Raw genomic sequence first — 25,501 nt, forward strand, 5'->3', positions numbered from 1 at the left:
CTACTTTTGCACATCTATCTGCTTGTGTTCAATTTATTAGCATTGGAATGTTTTTTTTGTGTGTGTGTGTTCTATTAGAAGAACCTAGCAATACCAAGAAGAATAAGAGAATTTGTTCTCATTCCTTAGTACAAAATATGTCTGGAAAGGTAGAATTAACAACAACAATAACAGTTACAAATACTCATGCTAAGTAGAACTTAAGCTTTAATGGAATGTAAGTAAAGGAAATAAAGAAGTATCAAATAAACACTGCCCAGTTTTAAAGCAAAGAAGAAATGAGATTAAAAGGAGAAATCGGAAGTTAAAGAGAGTTCAACCTCGGTTAGGACGTGCTTAACGTTTGGCTATTATTTATGAGGACTTAGAATGATTATTAGATCCAATAAAGAAAGAAGTTTGGTTAAAATCCAACAACACATTTAAAAAAAAAAAGGATATCAATTGGTTTCAAATACACAGTTAGTCATTGTCTTTCACTTTTAAATACTAATTCACGCTCCGCTTAGTTTAAATCAATTACCTTATAGGTTAATACATAATTTCTATAACTTACACTTAGCATAATTAAACTTAAGTCCGGTCGAATTAACCATTGTTAATGGAATTTAGAGGATGCCTAATACCTTCCCTCTAGGTTAGTTGAACCCGGACCTAGAATCTTTTTGGTTTCGTAGACTTTACAATAATATCAACTTTAGATAATTACTTTAATAAACTTTAGGGGCCCTAATTCACCGTTAATAATTAGGTGGCGACTCCTATACTTTAATTAACCCCGGAATTACCGGAATGTTATAAACTATTTTGACTTGGGTTAAAATAGGATATAACAATAATTTTTGGAGAAACATCAACTCATTCAGTATATAAACTTTTGAAGGGTTCTGGTAGAGATTTTACGGTTGGACCATAATGGATCCACCATTGATAAAACCAATTTGGAATGCCCTGTTTATAAACATTGGCACATATTTTTATAAACCATGAGTGTTTCCTATTAGTATTCTCATATAGAAAAGCTTTATTGAAGCTCTCAACATAATCCCAATAATTAAATTTAACTGAGACTTTTTGTTCCGGGTGGATATAATCCCTATCTTTTAATGGACTTATTCCCTATTCATTTGGAGAAAATATCTTTTTTTATGATAATTTTTGAAAAGTTATAAACTTTTTTGCTATTACCAGGATAGAAATGCTGGAATTCAGCTGACCCTATATATGAAAGGATCATTTCATAATTCATCCGATATTTATAAGTCGGAGTAGCGTATGACGCTGTAGAAAAATACCTTTGCATTATTTGCCGAGGTTCATCCTTCCATTGGAGATCATCATTTTCAAGGAGAATTATTAACTCTCGATGAATATTTTCTTCATATGAATCAGTGTCCTCATTATCATCAGCTGCGAGAGCATTGGAATATGATGGAGGCATATTATCCCCTTTTTTCTGTGCTTCTATGAAAGCAAGATACTCAGTATAAGTGATTTGTTTATGGGTATTACCAAAAGTTTCTGCAATATTGTCGGCTATTAGCCTTTGGTTACCCATTTGGGCAAGAATAGTGCCTCTGCCCGTTCCTTTTTTGTCCTCTTCCCCTTCCCCTATTAGAGGTGGGTGATAGTGTGGGTCTCATCCTGCAAATGAGAAAATGATAGTTATGAATTTAAATATTCTCGAGTGAGAAAATCTGGGAGACTATTATCTATTCCCTTTTTATAATGTATTTCAAAGTCAAATGGTGCCAAAAGAGCTTGCCACCTGGCAAACATTTGTTTAGAAACATCATATTTGCAATCTTTATTAAACATAAATTTAGCTGCTTGGCAGTCAGTTTTTATCAAAAACTTTTGATTATATAAATTACCTTGGAATTTTAGAACACACTTAACTATAGCAAGAATTTCCTTTGCTACAGTAGCATAATCCTTTTGACTATTATTCCATTTGCCAGAATAGAACTGGACTAAATATTCTTGTTTATCATTTGGAGAAAGTTGTTTAAGAATTCCTCCATAGCCTATATCAGAGGCATCAGTTTCTATAGTTTTTTGCCAGTTAGGATTGGCTAAAGTAAGACAAGGAAGATTATTAACTCTCCCCTTGATTTTTTGAACTGCTTGCGTATGAGCATCAGTCCATGGTTTGGGAATTTTCTTTAATCTATCACATAAAATAGATGTATCTTTTGCTAAATCTTTATAAAATGGTGAGATATAATTTAAACTTTCAAGAAATCTTTGGAGTTGAGTTTTATCAGTAATAATATCAGGAAATTTAGAAGCAAATTCAATACTTCTATTAATAGGAATAATTTTTTCGTTTTTCAATATTATGATCTAAAAATCTGACTTTTGTCTGAAAAAGAGACATTTTTGGTTTAGATATAACCAAACCATTTTGAATAATAATTTTCTTGAATATATCAAGATGTTTAAAATGCATTTCAATAGTATTTGAAAATACTAAAATACCATCGATATAAACAATGATAAAATTACTATAATTCATAAAAATATCATTCATAATTTTTTGAAATTCTGAAGGGGCATTCTTCAACCCAAAAGGCATAACATTCCATTCAAATTGTCCAATTGGGACATTAAAAGCATTTTTATATTTATCTGCTTCGGCTATTTGGATTTGCCAATAACCTGATTTTAAATCAAATTTAGAAAATATAATCGCATTATGAAGACGATCCAATAAATCCTTTTTATTAGGGATTGGATATCGAATCCATTTTAAAACTTTATTAAGAGGTTTATAATTTATTACCAACCTTAGAACTCCTCGTTCCTGTTCAGCATGTTTATTAACATAAAAAGTTGTGCATGACCATGGAGATTTCGAAGATCGTATGAGACCTTTTTGTAAAACAGAAGAAATCTCATTTTTGCATAATTCCAAATATTCGGAATTCATTTGACATGATCTTGCTTTGGTAGGAGTATTATTATTATTATTATTATTATTATTATTATTATTACTACTACTACTACTATATTAGGTAATATTTTGAACTATAATTAATAACTTCTTTTATAATTAATGTAAATAGAATTTATTGTCAAGTGACTTGTTCATATTACGCCACTTGGCTTAATATTAAGCTAGACTACCCTTTTTTTTATATATATTGAGATGATATTATGTTTATTTATTCAAAAGACACACTTTTCTCAAAAGTTTTTATGATACTATCATCTTATAAACATATATTGTGAGAGTAAGAAGCGAAATTAGTTTAGAGGGGCACGAGGCGGGTTAAATATTTTACATGGTAGGGTATTTTGTGTGATTTTCCCAAATTAAAATGGGACCCACCCAATAATAAGTATATAATATACTACATAGTTAGATAGAAATAATGGGATAAAAGCCCTGACCGTTAACGAGACCCAAAAGGTCCAAGTATAAGAAGTGGAAGTTGTCATTGCCAAATCACTCAAATCCCCACGAACCTCTTCACTCAAATCAAATCATATGGAGTAGTACTATTTTATAATCTTACAGATTCAGATTTAGAATCATAAATAAATAATTAATTAAAACGAATAGAAAAGCAAAGTCAGCGCCGTTGAGATTCAGATGGTATGATTTCAACCTCCTCCTCCTTCACTCTCAGGTAATTAAAATTGATTTTCTTGTGCCTTTCTTTTATTTTGTATTACCCTTCTTTATTGAGTATAGGGATTGGTTTTTGGGTATGGGGCAAGTAATGTGATTGTTTTTTTTCTTACTTGGGCCATTTTTTCAAATTTGCAGCATTGGGGTGCCTATCATAGTTGATGTTTCTGTATATAACTGCGATCTTAGCTTTTTGTTGGGGTTATAGATTTTGATGAATTGGTGATGTAGCTGTAATTCATTTTGATAAATAGGGTGATATAATTTTGGCATTTCATCCAAATCTTTACAAAGCTGAGTTATTTTCTATTGTAGTATAAGTTATATTATTATGTTGCCAATCTTTGTTTCTGAGTTTCCCTTGGAGTATTTTTTATTTAGGGAATGCAGTATTAGAGTCAAAACTTTGTGTATATTGCTAGACTTATCCTTGCAAGATTATAAATATATGGCTTAGCTCGAGACTGTTTCACTTGTAATGTTCAGAGCCTTACTGCAATAGGACGATGGAATCAGTCAGTTCAAGCTGATTTAGGGTTGGCTTTGGGACTGAAAAAAAGATTGATTACTGAATGGAAGGCTGTTGTTTTATGGGGTTCTGATGTGTTATTACTATAAAACGTGAAACTTAATGGTCAAAGAAAATTAGAGATGTGGTTGGCCTGGTGATGTAAAAAGTAAAATTTGATATTCCATTCTTTATGGACTACTTTGATATGAGTTCTTTGAGCTGAGGGTCTATCGGAAATAACCTCTCTACCTATCAAGTCAAGGTAGGGGTAAGGTCTGCGTACGCTCTACCCTCCCCAGACCCCACCGGTGGATACTGAAACTCTGAATTATATGTAGTCAGCTTATGGAAAGATTAAAGTAGCGGGACACTATTAATCTTTTTCTCTCCTTTCTTCTCAAAAAAATAAATAAAAAGATTAAAGGAGGGGGGCATTCTTGCTTTAGGATTGATAGAAACATGTGTCACTTCAGATGGTAGCATGAGTAGAAAGACAGTAGACTCTACGGAAGTTGATAGTACCCTCGGTCATATAAATCAAAAGTTTAGAGCGTTTTAGCCAGAATAAAGAAAATTAAACTTGTGGATCCTTTTCACATAATACTATTCGCATCCAGGAGGTGAAAGCTTAAGCAATTACGGGGCTTGTCTTATAAGTAATGGATGGCTTTTGCTCATGATCCTTTTGATACAATCTTACAAGATATTTTGGCATATGGAAATAGGTTCGTCAGCTACAGTCACTGCACAACTGTTCTTCTTGGAGGCTGCAGCCTTTTAGCTCTTAAAAATAACAATGTCAGTTGTCACTTGTAAATTTCCTAGTTGAACACAAGCACTTACCTGAGAAATTCACATATGTGGGGTTGAGGGATAATTGCGATTAAACTAAAGGGAAGCTCAATAACCATTTCCATCTCTTGTTTTTATCAAATTCTATTTACTTCAGCATCTTTCTGGAAAACAAGGTGTGCAGTTCATTAAGTGTTAAATTAATTACATTTTGTGGTCGTGCTTTTTCCAGGAGATCTCATAGAGCTCGTCTGAAATTTTCTCTTGGATATTGGCTTCGTGTACAGTTATCATTTATGGGTCACAGTCTGCTGAACATGATATAGAATTTTGAATCTTTGAGGAGATGGAGAAGACAGGAAATGATACGGGGCCAGCATCTCTGCCTCCTGATTCTCCTTGGTGGCCAGCAGATATTTCCGAGAAACTACAGCAGATCACTCTGGTTTCTTCAGAAGATAAAACAAACTCTACTGTATTGAGCAGCAAGCAGGAGCCAGAGGGGTTAGCATCAAAGAGAGCGTCTCAGATTCTGTGGGACACAGGGGAGCTTGCAGAACCTATTCCTGATGGTTTCTACTTTGTTATTCCAGTGAGTATAACATTGTTTCGTGTGGTCTTGGGTTATTCTTCACTTGGATGATTTCTCTCCAGATGAGAACTCATCAAATTGATGATGTGTTGTTAGTGCAGGCGCTATTTTTTTTTTTTGGGGGGGGGGGGGGGGGGGTTCAATTATGTTGTTAACGTGACATTCTGAATATGTACCTTTTGTTTGCTTTGGTTCTTTTCTGGATGGAATCCTGTCAAGTGTCAACTCAATATTGTCCTAATTCTTGAATTTCGGCAGGAAAGAAGATTCAAGGAGCACTTCGATACTATTCCATCTTTGGATGACCTTTATGCTTTGGAGACAGAGGGTCTTCGACCTAATGTTATTCTTGTCAATCTGCATAAAGATAAGAAGCTTTCCATGTTAAAACAGCTGACTCTCACATTAGTGAAAGGATTGAGTTCGACTCCAGCTATAGCGGTGAAGAAGATTGCAGGGTTGGTGCGTCATCTATTATTGTGTTGTCTATACTGGGATTTAGTTTCTGACTGATTGTCAGTTTGGTTCTTTTTTTCATCTGCTTTTGCTTTTGGTTTACATGTGGTGCATTATGTTAATGCGGGAATCAATGCATATTTAATATACTCGATAGTGTACCTAATGCTTTTTGGCCTGTATTGCTAGTTATTGACCATCAACAGAATACGAGATGTTGAATCTACTAGCATAATGGTGTAAACAATTGACTAGCTAAAACTTACAAAAAAAGGTTCTCAACAAAGTTTTTGTAATGAAGTATGTAATTTCCATGTTGTTCTTGAATTCCTTTCAAAATATTTCCTAATTTCTTGAACATATTATTCCTCTGAAAACAATAATTTCCATATGGAGCGCTTCTCAATTTTAATTTCCATATAATTTTGTGGAACTATGTGATACTGGTTTCATGTCATTGTTAGACAAAAAAGAAAAAGACGAGCCCAAGATTTTTAATCAACATGATTTTAGTTTGAATAATCAGTCTTGTTTCAGTTTTCGTGTATCTGTTTCACTTTTCTAAATGCATCATGTGAATTTGTCAGTCCTTTAATGCATTTAGCTATCTAGGACTATCATGCAGGGCAAAACTAGTCTTTTGACCCGCAAAGCTGTACGACATATGTTTAGTATGAAACTGCGAATCAAGTTTTCTAAATAAAAAGATGACGTAACTGCAGGCATTACTTAGCCAAAAAATCTGTTTTCCCGAGCTTGTGTGGTTTTTAGTCTGACAGCATATCACTGTGGTTAGGTTTGTGATTTCTATAAGCATCCAAAGTACAAGTCCACTCATGTGAGTGGTACACTTGAGGAGGTCTCACATGCTTTGGGTAGTCAAGGAATACACATGCTCTGCCAAATGAAGGATGGTTCCTGCCATTCTCGAGCAATCTTATTCAAAGTTCTTGCTGATACCGTGGGCCTTGAGTGCAAGTTGATTGTGGTAAGCTCTTTATTTCTCTTCAACGGATTTGTTAGTCTGCTTTCAGTAGTTGGTAAACTATTCTTTTCCATTTTTGTGTTTAAGTAAATTGCATTTAGTTGAAGTTTCAACCTTCCAGTCAATGCAGTCATTGTGGAATTTCTTCTGTTCTTTATCCCAACCCCATTTGTTGTCAATTTCCTCCATCTTATCCTCGTCCTATTATTAGAGTTTACCAAGAGGAGCAGCACTGGAGTGCACAGATTCTTCTAAGCACATCCGTGTCACAGTCATCCTGGATTCCATAGAACTACTGGTTGACCTTATGCATTATCCTGGCAAGCTGTTTCCTTATTCAACAAAGCAGCTACATCGCTCACATTTCTTTGGTGAGAGTGATTCTGTAGAAACTGATTCATGTAACTCACCGATGGATCCCATAAGTCCTACCTGTTTCAGTTCCGACTACAGTGGCACTGGAAGGTAAGGATATAAAGCTTGGGGAGGCTAGTTGGCATGATATTGTTCAGAATTCAAACTTTATTATGCCTTCCTTTCAAACTAATTGTTCTGGTTGACCTGGCACGGCATTTATATTTTTTTTGGGGGGATTAGGACACACTAACAATTTAAATAAAATGACATTTATATTATCTAATATTAGTTGGAAAGAATGTGGGCTAAAAGTTAATGTTCTAATGTTGGTGAATTAATTAGCGTAACGTGGCACCATCTAAAGTTTTTAGTTATTCCTCAATGCAGAAATATAGTTCTAGGGCTATCTCAGTTGTCCACTTCCTTTAAAAGTAAAATTTTGATATTACTTTTCTCTATTTTATTCTTCACGAACTGTTACAAATCTATAAATATGCAAGGATATCTTTATTGCAAGTATGGAAAGGCTCCCGATATAATTATGTAAATTGGAGAGTTATAGAACTGTAAACTAATTATACGCATGGAGATAACTGACTTCTATTTGTCACTGCTGGCTCGTCTCCAAATCTCAGATAGTCAAGGAGCCCCGTCACCAGAGACATTACTGGGAGAGGCTCATCCTGGGAAAGGTGGGTGCCTGTACTTCCTAAATGTCACCTTGGTCACTTCGTTGCCGGTACACGCATGCGAGCGTGACAACTTTCCAGAAGAATGGCCATAATTCTGACAAAATAGACAGATTCTGCCAGAGCGGAAGATGGGCAGAGACGTCGGTCCATCACCAAAAAGAGGCGCTGTATCACTAGAACAATCGTTGAAAGAGGCCTAGTGCTGTCTAAATTATCAGCTATAAGAGACAAGAATAGTAAACAAATGGGAGGACATGATCTTTTGTCTGGGTAGATGGTGTTAGACCACGTACTGGTAAGCAAAAGCTACTTAATCCCTACTAAGATTGTAGAGGCACTGAAACTCGTGCATCAGAAGAAAAGAGAAACTATTGTTAACATTAGTGGTGAGCAACAGATAAGAGAGCTTTTATCTAGAAGTTTGAGCCACTAAAATAAGGAGAGTTTCTTAATTCTAGTGATTTCAAATTACTATTCCATAATCATTAAGAATTTTGTAGACAATTCATTTTATGATTCTCATGACTTTCAATAGGACAACACCCAATTTGAGATCTTGTGGTATTGTTTATAACTATTCAGAATCAACTTAACTGTTCTAGTTTGGCTTTCATATTTTAAGTTGTTGACCAATAAATTTCTAATCTATTTCAGTCTCTGGCATCTAAGACTTAGACTATTTAACACATGCATTGCATTAATTTTCAGTCATTGACAGTTTGGCACCTATGGATCAAGTATCAGTCTAAACTTTGTCAATTTTGACCATCAAAGTCCTAGCACACTTGAATTAGGACATAGGAAGTTCGGAAATTGAGTATAACTGCTAACAATAAGATAGAACTTTTTCATTAAGAAAAAATAGAATTTTGATTTCATTTCACTTATGCATGTGAAAAGCCAGTCTTCGTATCAGCATAAGCTGTGGATGAATCAATTACTTCATTTGGCCCATCTGTGAAAACATATAGCTGCAATTCAATGGATGAGGAAAATTTGAGTAATTAATGGAGTTGTCTTTCAAAACTCTGTATCCAACAGCTTGGTATTCTGTCCATCCTCATCATCTTCCTTAGTTTTCCTATATTTTACAAGGAACAAATTACTCTTATTTCCCTTTTGAGTACTGCCTTGTGTGTGCGGATGTGTTATCCACTTTCTTCAGCTTATCACACAGTCAGCGCGATGTCAAAAGTTCGCTTTGGAGGCATGGAAGGAACAAAGTTCTCCCTGAACAGAGGGCTTCAAGTTCAAGGTTCAGTTTATCTTGTAGCCTTCCAGGACTTAAGATACAGAGAATCCTAACTTTCCCAGATTAAGTAACTGAAATTAGAGATTCAACTCCGAACCGCGTTCTGATGTAATTGTTCTTGCATATCCGATAATTAGTTTCCTTAAGAAGATGTTTTATTTCATGTCTTCTGAGAGATACACTAAGGAATATGAGCTCCGTTCAGAATGCACGCGAGGAGAGTCTTACAACTTGAAACTAATTTGGTTACTGAATTAGTTAATGTCACTATTTTATGAGATAAAGTCTCTGCAGCTAATCGTTTGATTAATTTGCTCCAATATGTAAATACAAATAAGCACAAAAAAAGACCTATCCAGTGAAACCTTGCAATGGAGAGAGATTCAGTTGGCTTGGTTGATATTATTTATTTTATTTAGTTATTAATAATATTTTTACTTATAAAGGTTAGGAACTATTTTAAGTTTTTTGGGTCTCTCCAGAAGGAGAAAATGAAAGAGAGGAAAGTTCATGCAGCTTTTGAGCTCCAGTTGGGAGTTGGCCTTTTCCTTAACAGCTTACCAAATAAATAATAAATAAAAGAAGACATTCCTTCATTCCGGCCTGGAACTTAAAACTTCTAGGGCTGGACCAAGAGACATAGGTCACTGAAAGTTTCATATTTAGTTGCAACCTACTGATACACTGCTAGATGATTACCTTCTTATATACCAAGCGATAGGTCTATGATTAGTATGGGCCAATTACATATTTTTTTTGTTTACTTTTTCTTGATAGAAACATAGAATCGTCACTACCTTCAATTGTTTATTTTAATATTACTATATCATAAATGGAATAAAATATTATATTTGGAGTCACTCTGTCTTGGTTCATCCTATATTTTAGTTTGAAAGCTCTGTATATTTCTCTATGTTCGTTCGGCAGGTTCAATATTCTGTGGCCAAAAGTAGCTCTCCTCATTTACTGTAACCATGTATGTCTATCATACAAAAATAGTTCTATGTCATACTTCTTATTTGTCAGAATTGCTGTTAGTTCTCTTTTTTACAAGTTTCAACATGTTCTCAAATCTTATCGTAAGGCTGTTGCGAGTTGGTAGAAATGGAGATGTTTATTTCTTATCTCAGGATGTTTAAACTTTTTCAAATTTTGTTTCAAGACAATCTTTCTTACTTAGCTCTTTCATGAGTTTATGTTGGTTAGTAGAGTTTCAGGTTTTCTGTTGATACCTACGCTTGAAATCCTTTTTCAGTCCTGAGCATCCTTTCTTCAGAGGACCTGGGAGATCCATTCTTGGTGGTCGTGCACATTCTTTCAAGGACTGCAGCTATGACGTTACTTCTTCAAGGTTCAAACTCTACCATTTCTTATATCTTTAGGTTAAAGGTTATCTGAAACTGCCATAGTTAAAAGGAACATACATTTTCTATGCCATCTAACGGGTTCTAGCAGGAGTCAGCTAGTAGGTCTTAAAAGATATTGATCTAATGAAAGTATCCAGTTCCAGATTTGTTTCAATCTAAATGACTGGAGTAATTAGTGAAGTAGCTCAAGAAAAAATTACACAAAAAGTAGCTTTTCGTTTTATTTATCTTCCTGTTTACTTAGATCTTATCTTTTAGCTATAGATACAGTATTATGTTATCTTATCTTCTTAGAGAACCCTTATGAACTTTGTTTGGAGATTCCAATTATGTTTTGTTAAATGATTTGGCATTACAATTTCTCTCTCTATTATCCCCTTCTTCATGCTCGCTTCTCAGTTCTCCCTTCTTTCCTTCTCTCCTTTCTCTCAGTCTTTCTATTTCTCCTCTCAGTCAATTTCTCCCTTTCTTTCCGTCTCTCTCTTATTCTCCTCTCTTTCTCTCCTTTCTCATTTCCTCCTCTTACCTTTTTTCTCTTCCTTGTTGGTGGCTAAGTTACTCGGACTCGGGTGCGGGTGTCCGATACGGGTGCGGATCTAGAGGTCGGATCCTTCATGATCTAAATTTTAAGATTCGGGGATACGGATCCAGGTATGGATACGGGTGCGGTGATTCGGCTAAAAATAATTGAAATATCTAAAAATAGAATTATAAAACCTAAATTATGAGATATTATGTGGAAAACATGAGGAGAAAATATTGATCAAGAGGAGAATTCCGAAACGAGATAAAAGGAAAAGGAGTGAAAAGAAATTTCAATATATAAGGTATTCCATTTTCTTCAAGTCCATCTCAACTTTTGTTTTTATTATAAAAATCATTGGATTTGTCCGGAATTTTTCCGTTGATTTTGGTCAAAGTACCCAATAGCGGTTGACCAGATCGGGTACGGATCCCACACCCACACCCATACCCATGTCATGTCGACACGGGTGCGGCACCGAAAGTGAAGAGTCCGAGTAACTTAGGTTGGTGGTACATTGATTTCTGTCAGAGCCTTCCCTTTTTCTCTCTTTTGGTAATACATCAATTTGATATCAGAACTGAGGTTTTAAGTTTGATTCATCAAACTATTGTGCTCTTTGGCATCTATCATTGTTATTCCTGCCATTAGTTGATGGATATGTTCATCTTCTTCAGTTGGTGTGTCAAGAAGGTCCTTTGGGAATTGCACCAACAGTTTCACTCATTGGGATCGAGCTTTACTTCAATTGTTGGAGAATTATGTAGCTTAACAAATGAAAGATTACGCTATCTGTATCTTTGCCGTTTATTGGGAAAAGGGCCTGATTTACCCCTCTACTTTGGGTAAAGGTTCATATTTACCCCTCGTTATACTATCAGGCCATTTATACCCCTACCGTTACAATAGTTGAAATATTTGCCCCTATTTTTAACGGAGGGGTAAATATGAACCTTTTCCAAAGTAGAGGGGTAAATCAGGCCCTAAAAAATAAAACACCCTAAAGTTTCCAAATAAAACTTACTTCGGGTACCTTTTCAACCCCTAAAATGACTATCCGAACGTCTACATATCCTTGATGTATTGAGCCTACATTATTGTACGCAGAAAAAATATCAGGTTCTATATAAAATATTGACGTTTCGGAGTCTTGACACACCACTAATCATTGGTCAAAGTATGAAAAAAAAACTAAATTTTTTCAACCAAAACTTACTCCGGGTACCTTTTCAACCCCTAAAATGACGATCCGAACGTCTACGAATCCTTGATGTATTGAGCCTACATTATTGTACGCAGAAAAAAATATCAGGTTCTATATAAAACATTGACGTTTCGGAGTCTTGACACACCACTAATCATTGGTCAAAGTATGAATAAAAAAACAAAAATTGGCCAACTTTATTTTTTGCAACACTTAGTGTTATTTTCCATACTTTGACTAATAATTAGTCGTGTGTCAAGGCTCCGAAACGTCAATATTTTATATAGTACCTGATATTTTTTTCTGCGTACAATAATGTAGGCTCAATACATCAAGGATTCGTAGACGTTCGGATCGTCATTTTAGGGGTTGAAAAGGTACCCGAAGTAAGTTTTGGTTGAAAAAATTTAGTTTTTTTTTCCATACTTTGACCAATGATTAGTGGTGTGTCAAGACTCCGAAACGTCAATATTTTATATAGAACATGATATTTTTTCTGCGTACAATAATGTAGGCTCAATACATCAAGGATATGTAGACGTTCGGATAGTCATTTTAGGGGTTGAAAAGGTACCCGAAGTAAGTTTTGTTTGGAAACTTTAGAGTGTTTTATTTTTTAGGGCCCGATTTACCCCTCTACTTTGGAAAAGGTTCATATTTACCCCTCCGTTAAAAATAGGGGCAAATATTTCAACTATTGTAACGGTAGGGGTATAAATGGCCTGATAGTATAACGAGGGGTAAATATGAACCTTTTTCCAAAGTAGAGGGGTAAATCAGGCCCTTTTCCCCCGTTTATTTATCTTATCCAAAAAAATATTTTTTAATAGTAGAGATAAATCTATCTTCTAGTTAAATACAAGGTCTTCTTTTTCTAGTTAAAGATAGAGGTTTAGTAAATTTCAAGAGTTCTACTTTGTTCTAAACTCCTTATCCTACACCCTTGTATTTTTGTTTGATCTCTTTATCATCTACTTCCTTCTCTCTTATTTTTTCTTTATCTTGCTTTTCTCTCTTTCTTTCTTTCTTTCTTTCTTTATCATCTACTTCCTTCTCTCTTATTTTTTCTTTATCTTGCTTTTCTCTCTTTCTTTCTCTCATCCATTCTTTCTTTCTTTCTTTCTTTATCTCTCTATCTCTCTCTCTTAATCTTCTCTCTTTTTCCTTTTCTCTTTTCTTCCCCTTGCCTTTCTCTCTGCTTCATTATAGGTGCTACATCCAGTATCAGAGCCTTCCTTTCCTTTTTGGTGCCACAACTATTAGTCAGTACAACAACAACAACCCAGTGAAATCCCACATCGTGGGGTCTGGGGAGGGTAGAATGTACGCAGACCTTACTCCTACCAAGGTAGGATGGCTGTTTCCGAGCGACCCTCGGCTCAACAACTATTAGTCAGTAATGTTATTAAATCTTGTGTCTGTCTATCTGTTGTTTATCCCTTTCATTATCCTTTTTCTGGTTTAAGGATCAAACATCTAATAATTATAAACTATTAAATTGCATCAAATATAGCATTTTGCTTTCTAAGTGTTACAATCAGACAGTAGAATTGTTTGTTTAATCTTTTATTCTCTATAAATTAAATCTGTCATTATAAGGTAGCAGCCTTGGTAGCATAATATTCTCAACTATGCAAATCATGCTTAAACCAAGAAGTGATATGTATGCATGATCTGTGAATTGTTGCATTGACGGGTGTGGCTGTTTTATTTTGCCAGTGATATTGGAGGGTTCATATGTTTAATGTATTTGAGGTGTGTTATGGTTAATTGGCTGTGTAATGTATCAAAGAGGTGCCTTGAGCACTTCTGGATCCATAATAGAGGTTTAATTTTAGTGATCAAAGAAAAAGATGCAGATCCTTATTTTCATGTGGTAGCCTGGTTGCGTATTATTCAACCAGACAGATGATGCTTGAAACTAAAATTGATAACTAGGCATGATCCATTGACAGGTGGAGCTGCTTTATGTTTACTTAGTGAACTAGGAGTTACATGTATTTGAGGTGTGTTATTATAGTTAGTTGGCTGCAATGCATACGAAAGGTACTTATACATTTCAGGTTCTTACTCATAACTCTGTCAAGAACATGAAAATTTTGCTTCTTATCCATTTACCCCAATCTACGAAATGCATAAAATACTCGTCTCTGTTCTTTCATGGGAAAGTACACAAACAATACAATGTTTTTACTCAGAAGAATGATCCAATGTTCTTATTCCTCTGAGGATAATTTGTTAACTTTATGTTTCTTTGCCATTATGTTTTCTCCAGTCTCTTTCCGGGAGGAGTGGCGGAAGTTCTCTTGAAATGTTATCTGCATCTCACGGCTTAGCATCATGACATGACACATGAATTGGGTTGTCTGCAGGTCTGCTGGTGCATCACCTATACACACTCGTAGAAGAAGACGGAGGTCCATTAGCATGATTCCGGAAATTGGTGATGACATTGTAAGGTTGACCATGTCCCTTTTCCTCTACCTAAACCTCCTAGTATTTTTAGCTCAAAGTCATCTCCTTTCTTCTTCTTTCTTTCATTCTCCATTTCCCTTTTTTACTAGCAAACTAGTTTCAATTTCTTTTAAAGACAATTTTTAATACTTTACTTCTAAAGGGTTTACGCTGAGTAGGACCAAGACAGAGTACTTGGAATGTAAGTTCAGTGAAGCAACTCAGGAGGCTGACTTGGAAGTAAGGCTTGGTACCCAGGCCATCCAGAAGAAAAGTAGTTTCAAGTACCTTGGGTCTATTGTGCAAGGCAGCGGGGAGATTGACGAAGATGTCACACATCGTATTGGGGCAGGGTGGATGAAATGGAGGCTTGCTTCCGGAGTGCTATGTGACAAAAAGGTGCCACCAAAACTTAAGGGAAAGTTCTACAAAGTGGTGGTTAGACCGACTATGCTGTATGGGGCGGAGTGTTGGCCAGTTAAGATCTCTCACGTTCAAAAGATGAAAGTTGCTGAGATGAGAATGTTGAGACGGATGTGTGGCCACACCAGGAGTGACAAGATTAGGAATGAGGATATTCGGGATAAGGTGGGGGTGGCCTCGGTGGAAGACAAGATGCGAGAAGCGAGATTGAGATGGTTTGGGCATGTGAAGAGGAGAGATACAGATGCCCCAGTGCGAAGGTGTGAGAGGTTGGCCATGGATGGTTTCAGACGAGGTAGGGGTAGGCCGAAGAAGTATTGGGGAGAGGTAATTAGACACGACATGGCGCAATTACAGCTTACCGAGGACATGACCTTAGATAGGAGGGTTTGGAGGACCCAAATTAGGGTAGAAGGCTAGTAGATAGTCTCGTTATCCGTTCTTATTAGTAGTCGCATTATTGCAATATAATTTCTTGTGCTCCGATTTCTGCTATTATCTGTTACTATCTGTTATTTCCTGTGCTTTGGTTATCCTGTGTCATCTGCTCCGATTTCTGGTATTATCGGTTATTTTCTGTGCTCTGATTATCCTGTATTATCTGTGTCGCTTGCATTATTTCATTTCCTTATCGCTTTAAATCTCTTATCCGAATCTCTTAACCTTATCTAACCTTATCTAACTTCTTTTTATGCTTTTATTGAGCCGGGGGTCTTTCGGAAACAGCCGTCCTACCTTGGTAGGAGTCAGGTCTGCGTACACTCTACCCTCCCCAGACCCTACGATGTGGGATTTCACTGGGTTGTTGTTGTTGTTGTTGTTGTTGTACTTCAAATGAGTATATAGTAGCTATTATATGTTCCTTACACACACAACTTACGCGGAAGGTTTATCATCCTTTTTATACATAAAATGCCAAGATTTTTCCAACTCAGGATGTAACTAGATCAAATTGTTTTGACGTCTTGTATTTCCACCATGATCTGTACAACTATTCTTGACAACTTACTTGTACTTATTCTTTTTTAGATTCTTTTATTATTAATAAAAAAGGTCACTCGGGGTAAATACCTGAGTGGTCCAACATTCGCTTAAAAAAATAAAATAAAAAATTCTTGACAACTCATGGAGTGACATGACAAAACAGAAGTCCAATTTGGACAAGAATAGCTTGAGAGATGAAATGACAATAAATTGACAACTACCTTTAAAAACCGACAACCACCTCGATCACCGTTTTATTAGTGTTAGTTTTGGCACCAGCGATAAATGCGCAGCAATAAATGCACACGGAGGCTGAATGCGCCCGTCCAGCTCTATTCTTATGCAAGAGATATACATAAACAACACCTATTTCTTTTTAGGTTACACCAACTTTCTGCATATCTCGTAAGCATTTCTCTGACCTTGAATGTAGGGTTGTTCGGGAAATGAATGCATCTATGAAGAGAAATCATCTTTCAGGGGAACAAGCAACATTTGATTTGTCTACACGGAAAAGGGAAGATAATTCTGATCATCAAGTGAGTATATCTTTTCTTGAACTCCTTGTTTACAAGAGGATAGGCAGGTATCTAGTTATCTTTTTTAGCATTATCTGCAAAAACTTGCTTCCAGGAACCTTTTGTAAGGCAACTCTAAAAGTTGGACTAATTATCCAGACGTGTTTTAAATTTAAATTAGATAAAGTACGTTTTTGATTGAATATATCTTCTGTAATTAAGGAAAGGAGAGTAATTCCAATTGGATTAATTCTTGATTTGGGTGGACTGAGGCATATGCTTATTACAGTTAATCAGATTAGCCTCAAGCTCTAATTTGTTGAAAAGATGGAATAGATAATGTTACAGCTAGTATAATCAACACCCCCCTGGATGGAACCCAATCCACATTAAGCTTATACTAGGTCTAATCTGGTCCAATGACTACAGTTCACAAATCTACCCAAATATTATCTCAGAATAAACAAAATTTCCTCCAACTAAATCCAAATTTGTTGCAGCTGAATTACGTTTTAGTGGTATTAGTTTGTCACGAAGGAAAAAATGTATCTATGCTTCTTATATAGCTTAAACATGGTCCCCAAGGGTTGACTGAGGTCGAGGCAGAGAAGTAACAATTTGGAGATCCCAGGTTCTAATCGCGACAACAGCATGCAGTGTGTGCCTATCTGCTCCAACTTTGATAGGTAGGATCACCCAGCGCTTGTGCTTGTTGGGTTAGCAGGTTGCTTGGTAGATTAGTCGAGTGCACAGAAGCTGATTCTGACACCATCGTTATAAAAGGAAATAGAAAAGCTTAAACATGCTGAGGACATGTGCTTATAGTTTTTTCTTGAAAAAGAATTCTAATATTCTTCAACAAATCCACTTCAATTTCCAGGAACCAAAGCCGTGATTCTTAAATATTTGTCCTAGTGTGTTTAATTGGTGATATTGCTTTCAATAATTGATGCTTAATACATTTTGCAATATGCTTCTTATAGCTACTTTCAACCGGTTCTTTCCAGGTACTGAATTACCGTCCAGATGACCGAAATACAGGAAATGGTGAAAAGGGTCAAGCACCGCATTTTCACAGAAAGTGCTTGACATCTGACAAAGCAATCTCGCTGCCTTCATCTCCGCGCTGGAGCTATGGTAGAGGCAAGGCAGGAGAAATTTTTGGCAGTCCTGATATGACGTCAAGATTGGACAAAGTGATAGAATCATCAAGGATCCTCAACAAACCATTGTTACCATTTGATGAATGGAACATTGACTTCTCTGAGATCACCATTGGAGCTCGTGTTGGAATTGGTATACATTATTCTTATATACTACAAATATGACAACAATTTTTTTTTTATTTTTTTTTATAAGGTATAGTTTTCAAATATGACAACTAATTAATCCACATGAAGTTTGAAGCTCCACGTGCTTATTGAGTCGCGTGGTATACATTGGTCAGTGGACATTTGCTCGTTTCGCATGTTAGGGACCATCTGCATTTATTTCCCTTGCTATTTTCTTTTAACACAAATATCTATGATTTACCAATAGGTTGTGTACCTGTCACCTCCAAAGATCTGTAATGTGGTCATTCTTCATCAAGTGACTTAATTACATTTTTAACCAGTGTGGGCCGTAGAAGACGATTAACTTTTAATCTGATAGCAGGTTCTGAAAGTTAGTTTAACTTGCCAGTAACGTCTCTCAAGAATGGAAAACATGAAATGAAGGCGATTCTTAAAATTCAGTAGGGAAATCTAACCATCCAATATGCGACATCACCTGTATACCTTGCCACTGATCTACTCGATATGCTATAACTGCACGACTTACTGTTTGATTAAGGTTGAAAACACATAATTGTCCTTGGCAGCCAAAAGAAAAGAAAATTTCATAGAATTATTGGAACGTTTCTCTTTTATAGTTTGCATATATGTTTCCTTATCAAGAAACCATTGTGATGTGTGCTTATTTATCTTAGTGTGGTATCTTAGTTGTTAATTCATTCTCGCCCCCCATACTACTTTCTTTTGGCAGCATATTTTTCCACCTACGTGCAGCTTACCCTCATTTGGCACTGTCAATGTTTTGACATCATTGTCCTGAAAATCAAGGATAATCTGCATAGAGTAACATCTATCACGTGTTCTCTTTCCTTTTCTCATTTCCTTCTGATAGAACATAACCCTAGTAGGTATAGTTACAACTATCCCTCAAGCCCAAGGAAGTTGGGGTAAGGATTCATCATAAATTGTCTAGCTTTATGTTGGTCGTCAACCAACTGCAATCCTCTAGCTTTATCCGGGCTTGAGACCAGTAATGTGAGGAAACTCATAGCGGTAGAGCTTTTTTTGTTTTATTTTAAATAAGCTTACCCAGATGGACTCTGGGCCGTGTTTTATTAAGCATTGAGATCAAAAACAGATGGAGGCTAGGCCTAACCTCAGAGGTACAACACTAATACAAAAAATTAGAAGAAAGTTTCTATACAGCTGCTTCTTTCTTCCATGATCAGCTACATCTATATAGTCTAGCTAACAAGTCCTGGAGATCATTTAACTGGTGTTCATGTAATTGTAAGTCATTATATTATTCTCCAATCATATAACTAACTCATTATCATGCAACCCCAGTGTTGGTAACTAGAGGTAACTCAGCAATTGATGAACACCTAATCAATAATCCACCTAAATTATTTTGTTCGTCGGGTACTCATATAGAAAGATGATTAAGTAAAAGATTTCCAAACTTGAAAAAATCATCTAGGCGTACTGTTGGTCATTTAGGGTCGCGAACAGACTTGACTATCATCTGATTGATCATGCCTATTTCCAAGCAGAGCTTGATTCCCAATTGGACACTCACACATATCCCTTTGATAATTTTAATTTTGAACTATGTAATGGGTATGTTTATTCATTTTCTGTTGATCTCATAGCTAAATCTTGCTGATTGTTATGGTTTGAAGGGTTTTTTGGAGAAGTCTTTCGCTGTAGTTGGAATGGAACAGAGGTTGCAGTTAAAGTTTTCCTAGAACAAGACTTGACTGAAGAGAACATTGAAGATTTTGCCAATGAAATATCCATCCTGAGGTAAGTTGTACTAAAGAAATCATTTTTGTTCTTTGTACCTCCGGAACATCCTATGAAGTATAAACAAATCAAACATACTTATTTAACTAGCTTAACCTTGTATCTCTTTTCCCTTTATGCAGCCGCATTCGCCACCCAAATGGTAATTTTTCTGCTCTTCCTAAATCTATGTTTGTTGTGACATACTGTTATTACCCACTCCGTTGAATATGCAAACACATTTTTTCCTTTCAGTAATATTGTTCCTTGGTGCTTGCACAACTCCTCCTCGTTTATCCGTGGTTACTGAATTCATGGAAATGGGATCCCTATATCATCTGATCCATGTAAGTGGACAGAAGAATAACCTCAGCTGGCAAAGGAGATTGAAAATGCTTTGTGATATATGCAGGTATTTCCAACATGAACTCTGTTACTCAGATTCTGTTTCATAGCTCTTCTTTTGCAACTAAATTTTTTATTTCAACTACCTTCTCTTTAATTTTGTTTTGGGAGCTTCACAAAATTTTGGCATAAAGCGTAGAAATGTTATAAACTTTTTTGGTACCCCATGCATGTCTCGAACCTGTGACCACGCGTTATTAGCACGAGAAATGTTATACATCGTGTCAGATAAAGGTTCCAGTCCATACAACTGGATACATGCCATTTCCCTTTAAAATTCCATTAACTTCCTTCAGTCGGATGCTCTTTGGAAATTTATGTGGCTCTTTGAAAAGTTTTAAATGTGTCCTGTTAAGATCCTTTGACAAAATAAAATAAAATAAAATAAGAAGTCACTTTGGTGCTAAATATTATTCTTAGAACTAGTAAAATCATAACATGTATAGCTTGGGAAACTTATGGACCATTGTCTGCGACTGCATAATTTTTCTTCATAGCTTATGCAAGACCCTGTCTAAATAAATAAATGATTCTACTAATGAATTTTTAGTGAATCTACTCATGCTGTTATCATTTGTCTCACCTATGAAAGGAATGGTTCTATTTGATAAAATAATCCCCTCGAGTACAAGGTTGATAGTTCCAATTTGTAGCATGAATGAAGAAGGGAGAAACCGGACCTTCAATGGTATTGGAGTCATCCCAGTTGTCTACTTCTAGCTAAATCCAACTTCCATTATATGCTGTAAATTCTATGTCTTCGGACAAATTCTATGCTTAAAATCCTTCGAAACTTCATGAATCTAATAGTGGTTGTTAATTTTGAAGCAGTACAGATAGCTATATAAATTCATGACACATATAATATAACAAGAAATGGAGTGGAAACTGATAAACAAAGCCATTATCGATGATGGACTCTATAATGGGTTGAAGGTACAACTGATAAATGTCTCATGACATAGCTGTTATATATGTTACATGGACTCTTTTACCAGTGCGTCTCGAGTATAAGTTAGAAGTCTTTGGTATGATTATGTGCAGCTTTTCTGTGAACTTCTAATGTTTTGTAAAATCAACTCCATACCCATATCACATCTATTAGACAAGGATACGACAGGTCTAAGGACGGAAATTTTTAACATAGCTTTTGGTGAGATCAGAATTAGGTTTGGTCGTTACATAAAGTGAAATGTCTAGATTGAATGGAAGAGACAGGAGCATTCAATAGGCATTGAGCATAAGTGGAAAGATATACACAGGTAGATTTCTAGACTTATGTCCAGTCAGTTTACTCGTCGATCAAAAGTAGCTTACGGTACATAATCGGGGGAAAAGAACACTTTGTTAATTGAATGTTGCAGTACATAACTAAAATTGTACTCTTATATGATTTTTGCGTACTTCCTAGTTAAGAGAAAAGCATCACTGCTATTTAGTAGCTTGAAGGACTCAAGGTTTTTTTTGGTGCTATAGTTCTATTTAATCTTCTCTCTGCTCTAAAGCTGCATAGCAAAAGTTTGCTTATGAAGTGGCTTTGGAGATATGGGCAGAATGAGGCAGGGTATTGGAGGGACATCATCAAAGCAAAGCATGGATCTCATGACCATTGGAGCCCAAAGAAGAGTACAGACCCTCATGGTGTAGGAGTTTGGAAACACATTAGCAGTTTTCAGGATGATTTTTTCCAGAAAGTCTTTTTCAAAGCTGGTAATGGAATCAAGATAAGATTCTGGTTAGACAAATGGATTAGGGACACTACTCTGAAGGAATCCTTTCCTAGGCTGTTCCAGATAGCTACCAACAAGGAAGCAACAGTTGCACAATACAGAGTTGACAATGCTTGGAGCCCAATCTTCAGAAGGAACTTGAATGATTGGGAAATTAATGAACTTCTTCTTCTACTACAGACACTTGAAGAATGCAACTTAGATACACAAATCTCAGATAGATTACTTTGGGGCAGCACCAAGCAAGGGGTCTACACTGTGAAAGAAAGTTACAAGTTTGGGTGTGCCCAGAATGGCATCCTTGAAGATTTTCCCTGGAAACATATTTGGAGGACAAGACAACCTCTTAGGGTCTCCTCTTTTACCTGGACAGCCCTTCATAAGGCTTGCCTTACTCAAGACAATCTCAGGAAAAGGGGCATCATTCTCATCAATAGATGTTTTTTCTGCAAACAAGACAATGAGAGTGTCAATCATCTTTTTTTGCATTGCCCCATAACAGCTAACATATGGCATTTCTTCTTCTCTTTGTTTGGCCTCCAATGGGTGATGCCCTTTTCCATCAAAGATGCTTATGTTAGCTGGATATGCTGGAGAGTTGACAAGACCATCAAAAGGATCTGGAGGATGATCCCAGCAGCAATCTTTTGGAGTATTTGGAAAGAGAGAAACTGCAGATGTTTTGATGGAATATCAACTTCCATAAGTTTCATTAAGGCTAGATGTTTAGTTACTCTTTTCAGTTGGCACTTTTTCTCCCCTGTAAACAGTGTGGATAATTTTTTGGAATTTGTTAGCTCCCTAACTCTAGCAGAATAGGGTCTTAGGGGATATCTTTTTGGATCTTTTGACTGGTTTACAGATTTTTGCTCAGCTAGCTTCATGTTAATTCTTGTTTGAAGCAGCTCTATGCTTAGTTGTAACCTCTGCATCTTCTTGATGCCATTCTAATACATTTTAATTACTTCACCAAAAAAAAAAAAAAACTTCTCTCTGCTCTGTAGTTATCTACTTTTTTTTAACATCTGCTTCTCGGTGATTATTCAGGGGGCTGATGTGTATACATAGGATGAAAATTGTGCATCGTGATATAAAGAGTGGAAACTGCCTCGTAAATAAACGTTACAAAGTCAAGATCTGTGATTTTGGGCTGTCACGGTCACTGACTCCAACGCCCGTGCAAGATTCTTCCTCAGCAGGTACACCAGAATGGATGGCACCAGAGCTTATCCGTAATGAACCTTTCACCGAGAAATGTGACATTTTTAGTCTTGGGGTCATAATATGGGAGCTGTACACGCTCAAAAAACCATGGGAAGGTGTTCCACCTCTCCAGGTAATTTCGACATGACCTTTCTTTTCATCTCCACTGAAAGAAACAGAAGAGAACTACATTCCCTTTCATCTTCAACTGTAATCTTCATATAGTGGAAATTCACTTAATTCAGGTTGTATATGCTGTTGCTAATGATGGAAAACGGCTGGAAATTCCTGAAGGTCCTTTGGGAAAGCTAATTGCAGGTATTTTGCATTTGAATATCTTACTCTACATTCTGGATGCATTGTTATATTTCATAGGATTTACTTATATACACTGACAATGTAAGTAGTTTTTATTCGGCGTAGTTCAACAGGCTACTTGATGCTTTTACATTGTCAGTGTATAATAGTAAAACTCTATTTTATATGGTGAGATCTCTCCTTTTATTTTCTTTTCCTTTTGTGTTCTAGATTGCTGGGCAGGACCAGATGAACGGCCTAGTTGTGAGGAAATCTTGGCACGTCTAGGAGAATGTAGGTCTTCTGCCAATTGATTCTTTACATTTCTGATAGAATCCTAGACGAGGATTAATTTTTCAATGAAGATTGTATATATTTCAGGCTTTCAACATCAGTTACTTCAAATGTAAAGTCTATAAAAAAATAATGTTCATAAATTTTGACTTCTAAACTTGTTGCTTTTATAGTTCTGCTTCTAATTCCTTTTTTGTTCTATACCACAATCCTTTCTGGAAATGTAACAAATAAATGCTTTGAGATGATTAACATCACTAAAATTGGTGATGAAACTAGTACTTTTATTCAGTTGGATAAAAGAATACTGTTGTGGCATCGTTGAAAAGGTTTGCTTGAAGGGTCAGTTATTATAAAAGAACTCAATGTCAAATTAATTGGAACTTAAAATTAGGAGAGGCCTTAAAAATGTATGTTTCACTTACCTATGTGAAGGATACAGTTGTAAACAACTTTTTGAAACTCTATTTATTTCAATCAAAATATTGTGTACACCTACTTTGCAGGATAATTGGAAGAAAATCAAATGATTCCAAGTCAAATTACTTATAAGAAATTACTAGTGAATATTATAATGTTTTATCTACTAATAGAATATTCACTTATGTTGATGAGTTGTTATGGATGACCTCAATTTGATGAACAAATGGACGCGCATTTGATTGTGTTATGGTTTCAAAAATGGTAGCAACAAATATAAGGAAGATCGTTTTTATGCAACACATACTTAATTCTTTCCCCAATTAAAGGTCTCCTCAGTTTTCCATGAAGGATCAGATCGAAGAAATATAGGGTACTTAATTCTCACAAGAATTATATCAATCAAAATTTGGTAACAATACCTTCTTCTTTTTGGTTTTCATTTAATGTTCGGTGTCTGCTTTTCAAGACTCATTATTCGCGCCGTGTAAGAATTTTTTCCATTTTGAGTGTTCGAACTCGAACCTGTAGTTATGGGTGAAGATATCCTTTTCACCCCCTCACAATCCTTGGTGATGGTACACAATGTCAGTAGTGTTTCAGTGTAATAAAAAATACTAGAATTAATAGTAAAAAAATACTAGAATTAACTCATATATGTCGACAGTGTAAAGAATTTTTACACTACATCGTCATTTGACCTATTGTAGTATATTGTATGCATTACTTTTTTAAGTTATTAATTTCATTTGTTCTGGATAATTACATGTAGTCATTTTTTAAGGATATGATAGTGTGATTTTTTTTTCCCCATTGTTAGTGTATGTAAAAGTTAAGTTCAACAAAGATATTGAACAAAATTCTTTTGACTATTCCCCACTAATGCATGAGCTGAATTAAAAAGGTACTTTGAGTCTAAAATTCTCAAATTTATTCTCCTTAATCTTTCACCCATTAAATAAAGAGACGTTGATAGGTACCATACAGAAGATATATGCATGAGTCCTCTTCATCAATAGCATCTAGAGTTGTTGAAGTACCAATTGATTCCTGATTATCAAATATGTTTTTCACAAGGTATATGTACTTTTTTTCTTCTAGTATAGGGCATTATTTCATCAAATGGCTTAGATTGATAGGTCCTAAGAGATTTAAAAATAAAAAAGTTCTCTCTCCTTGTCAGGTGCTAGCTAGCATCTGTGGTTGACTCTAGTATCAAAGTTTGCTTACTTGTGGCGTTTTTATTTCTTTCTTCTATTTGTCGTCAAATGAAATACAAAGATAAAGAGGCACGTCTTCCATGCATAAAGTTATACAAGTACTGCCACAAGAATCGTTTTTACACT

General features: G+C 35.7%; 2 protein-coding genes across 6 annotated transcripts; one reads left to right on the forward strand and one right to left on the reverse strand.

The window, feature by feature from the left end:
- Nucleotides 1-1,639: 1,639 nt before the first annotated feature.
- LOC132624529 (uncharacterized) lies at nucleotides 1,640-5,065 on the reverse strand. The gene is made up of 3 exons (XM_060339295.1): nucleotides 4,992-5,065; nucleotides 1,875-2,305; nucleotides 1,640-1,644 (listed from the first exon to the last, which is right to left on the reverse strand). The coding sequence occupies exons 1-3, from the start codon at nucleotides 5,063-5,065 to the stop codon at nucleotides 1,640-1,642; spliced, it is 510 nt and encodes a 169-aa protein (XP_060195278.1).
- On the forward strand, nucleotides 3,386-23,901 carry LOC132624899 (serine/threonine-protein kinase EDR1-like). 5 transcript variants are annotated; one of them, XM_060339645.1, is made up of 15 exons: nucleotides 3,386-3,635; nucleotides 5,173-5,532; nucleotides 5,791-5,994; nucleotides 6,785-6,976; nucleotides 7,185-7,438; nucleotides 10,530-10,625; nucleotides 14,741-14,827; nucleotides 16,663-16,768; nucleotides 17,755-18,043; nucleotides 19,704-19,827; nucleotides 19,950-19,969; nucleotides 20,062-20,218; nucleotides 22,989-23,277; nucleotides 23,390-23,462; nucleotides 23,673-23,901. In XM_060339645.1, the coding sequence occupies exons 2-15, from the start codon at nucleotides 5,287-5,289 to the stop codon at nucleotides 23,753-23,755; spliced, it is 2,220 nt and encodes a 739-aa protein (XP_060195628.1). In that variant the 5' UTR covers nucleotides 3,386-3,635; nucleotides 5,173-5,286; the 3' UTR covers nucleotides 23,756-23,901. The 5 variants fall into 5 exon arrangements, with proteins under 5 accessions (XP_060195628.1, XP_060195629.1, XP_060195630.1 ...); XM_060339646.1 differs by having other exon boundaries at nucleotides 5,228-5,532; XM_060339647.1 differs by lacking the exon at nucleotides 14,741-14,827.
- Nucleotides 23,902-25,501: the final 1,600 nt, after the last annotated feature.

Source organism: Lycium barbarum, chromosome 12 (genome assembly GCF_019175385.1).
Source record: "Lycium barbarum isolate Lr01 chromosome 12, ASM1917538v2, whole genome shotgun sequence".
NCBI classification, from domain to species: Eukaryota; Viridiplantae; Streptophyta; class Magnoliopsida; order Solanales; family Solanaceae; genus Lycium; species Lycium barbarum.